At 39.1% G+C, this 3,368-nt stretch overlaps 1 protein-coding gene across 1 annotated transcript; it reads left to right on the forward strand.

Annotated features, from left to right (window-relative positions):
• Positions 1–656: 656 nt before the first annotated feature.
• On the forward strand, positions 657–3,050 carry LOC119320915 (peptidyl-prolyl cis-trans isomerase CYP59-like). Its single transcript, XM_037594820.1, has 3 exons — positions 657–690; positions 2,056–2,568; positions 2,623–3,050. The coding sequence occupies exons 1-3, from the start codon at positions 657–659 to the stop codon at positions 3,048–3,050; spliced, it is 975 nt and encodes a 324-aa protein (XP_037450717.1).
• The last annotated feature ends 318 nt before the right edge of the window (positions 3,051–3,368 follow it).

Here is a 3,368-nt window from a genome sequence, read left to right on the forward strand (position 1 = left end):
TTAAGGCATGAAGTTCAATAATATGAAAATGAGGCAGGTCTTCTCTTTTCCATGTATAAGCCACCGATATGTACAACCGGAGTTAATTGTCTCCTATTTTTGCGTTCCTTGGTCGAGGGGATTTAAGGTTGAAGTTGCATAATGTGGGAGGTCGCTGGGTCTTTTCTTTTTCATGCATCTAGCTCACGTAGTCGGGTCTTCTCTTCTCTTTGCCTCGAGTAGGAATCCTTAAGAATTTAGGGCCCTCTTGTAGATAGTTCAGCTAGCAATCCATCCATCTAGCTCACGTACTGGATTTAATTCCTTTTTTAGAAAGCTCACGTACCAATCCATCCTTCCTTCATTCGGCTTAATTTATCCATCCTTCATCCATGTTAATTCATCCATCCTTCATTCAGTTTACTACATATAGTTTCGCACACGTATATAAGTCGTTACGACTGTACGTAAACGAACTATATGGAACTATTGAACGTATTTTATTTTCCTTATTTCCTAGGTAGTTGGACTGGCTATATTTAGACACTCGATCAACTTGTGTTTGTAAGGCTTGAGTAAACATCCAGAAAGAAAGATGAATTGAAGGATCGTACTCATCATCTCAAACACCCGACATAGTGATGTCGTTCACTCGAATAAACATGTCCGGCTAACCGATGGCCAACGTAAATTTTAAGAACATACCACAGCGTCAGATTCGAAACATTTTATGAATTTTTTTTCAAATTCCAAAAAAATATTATTATTATGAATTGCTAAATATTCTTGAATACATGAACAATTTTTGAAATCCCGAACAATTTTCAAAACTGCGATTTGTTTTTTGGAAGTTTCATAAATTTTCAGAAATACAGAAACAAAATTTGAAATAGAAACATTTCATAAATTCACAAACATTTTTCAAAAACATGAACCTTTTATAAGAACACAAGCATTTTTAAAATTTGTAAACAATTTTCAAAAAAAAAACAGGAACATGTTTACCATTCAAAACAATTTTAGAAAATGTGCAATTTTTAAACGCGAACATTATTTAAATTTGTGAACATTCCTCTCAAGCCAGAATATTTTTTAAAATTGGAGCATTTTTAAAATGCAATTTTTTAAGAACCTTGAACAATTTTGGAAAATACATTTTTTTGTAAAAATGGGAACATTACATTTCAACTAAAAAATTCAGTGTCCTTTTCCAGCTAGCTCACGTCCCAATTCATCCATCCTTCGTCTGGCATAATAGATCCATACTTCATAGATCTTATTACTGCATGTAGTTTCGCACATGTTTATAAATTGGTACGACTATACGTAAAGAGCGATATGGGGCTATTTAAAATCTGTTTATGTTTAATTTGTGAACATTTGACTACAATAAGAATACTTTTAGAATTTGGAAGACTTATGAAAATACAATTTTTTTTGAAAATGTCGAACAATTTTGTAGAACAGAAACATTTTTTCAGTTTTCAACAAATTTAGGAACAAGTATTTTTTTAATATCTGCACATTTTTTAAACGGGAATAAAATTTTGGAATTCTGAACATTCTTCAAAAATTTGAATAAAAATTTAAATTATAAACATTTTATAAAACATTTAATTGATAAAAAAGTAAAAATAAACAAAAATAATATTAGCAATGAAAAAAGAATAAATAACAAGAGAAAGGAATATAATATGTTAAATAGAAACTGAACAAAGAAATAATGAAAACGGGCCAGCCCAGTCCAGGGCTATCTGTGTGAAGCGCCCACTATCTATCGCCACATGCGGCGAATAAGATTTTCCCGGTTGCGTGGGCAGGGAAATAAGTGGGCTGGCTTTACTGGGCTATAGCGTGCGGCCCATGTACGAAATTCTGGACAAGTCGTATTTCTTTTTCTAGCACATGGATGCACAAAAAATTAGTACCACCTCGGATAGTAAAAAAAAAACTTTTCGCTGATGAACGGATGAAAAAATTTGGAGAAAGGCACTTTGCTTTATTATTAAGTAGGTAATAGGTATAGATATAGATAAAGATTCCCTTAGTAAGTTGTTTATATACCCTAAAAAATAGAGGACGGGGTAAGGGATCGACCGCAGAAAATTTGTTCTCGTGTGGGGATCGATCGGCCGACAAGACGCGGATCGGGGTTGGAGGCGGCAGTGGCACCGCGGAGAACTGCATACAGCGGGGTCATCGGGACGTCGGTTCTAATCATTACGAGTGTGGGCGACATTGACGTGGATCTGCACACAGACAAGTGCCCCCTCACAACCAAGAACTTCCTCAAGCTCTGCAAGATCAAGTACTACAACGGCTGCCTCTTCTACAGAGTGGATAGGGATTTCCTGGCACACACCGGCGACCTGACCGGAACCGGCACCGGAGGCGATACTGTGTACAAGCTCCTTCATCTTCATGGGGGCGACCAAGATCGGTTTTCCGACGGCGAGATCCGTCCGCAACTAAGGCATTCAAAGGCCGGCACCGTGGCCATGGCAGGTGCCCCGCGGTTCTACTTCACCTTGCGGGACGGCGTGGACCATCTCGATGATAAACACACCGTGTTTGGGATGGTTCCTGAGGGTGAATGTCTCGACACACTGACAAAGATAAATCAATCATACATTGATGATAAAGGAAGGCCATTCATGGACATAAGGATTAAACATACATATGTCTTGGATGATCCTTTCGACGATCCTCCTCAGCTGGCAGAACACATCCCTGGGAACTCTCCCATAGGAAAGCCACATGCCGAGATTGCAGAAGATCGCTTAGACGTTCCTTCGGATGATGCACTTGCTAGTGTCGTGATTGTTAGTTGTGATCACTGCGGCGGACACATTCCAGGCATTGAACCACCAGACAATGTCGTGTGTGTTTGTAACCTTAACCCAATTACACAAGATGAGGATCTAGATACAATCTTTTCTCGTTTTGGAACCATGACATCGGCTGAAATAATTCGTGACTGCAAGACTGGAGATAGCTTATGCTATGCTTTCATTGAATTCGAGGCAAAGGAGGACTGTGAGCATGCATATTTTAAGATAGGACATAGCTGAGAAAGTCATGCATGCAATACTGTAGCCAAATCAACAAATTTTTCTCCAGATGTCGGTCGTATGTCAACCTCGGAAAGTACCAAGAATGGTGCAAATCATCCACCAACGATTGCATAAACACACTCAAATTCTTCCCCGGATATTCAGGCCCCGGAACTATAAGCGACAGGAACATGGTCTTGCGTTGCATTATGGCGCCCGGAGGGAGATTGAGCGGAATAACAAACACGGGCCATCAGCTGTATGGATTAGACGACATACCATATGGATTGAACCCATCACCTGATATAGCAATTCTGACATTCCCAGCCTCGGCTG

The sequence above is a fragment of the Triticum dicoccoides genome, chromosome 6B (assembly GCF_002162155.2).
Source record: "Triticum dicoccoides isolate Atlit2015 ecotype Zavitan chromosome 6B, WEW_v2.0, whole genome shotgun sequence".
Taxonomy (NCBI): domain Eukaryota; kingdom Viridiplantae; phylum Streptophyta; class Magnoliopsida; order Poales; family Poaceae; genus Triticum; species Triticum dicoccoides.

Excerpts from the sequence above, each read along its gene's own strand:
- LOC119320915 (XM_037594820.1), top strand. The coding sequence starts at position 657 with ATGGCCAACGTAAATTTTAAGAACATACCACAGC. Across the intron at positions 691-2,055 it reads TTTTAAGAACATACCACAGC|AGGACGGGGTAAGGGATCGA; the intron begins GTCAGATTCGAA and ends CCTAAAAAATAG. Across the intron at positions 2,569-2,622 it reads GTTTGGGATGGTTCCTGAGG|GAAGGCCATTCATGGACATA; the intron begins GTGAATGTCTCG and ends TTGATGATAAAG.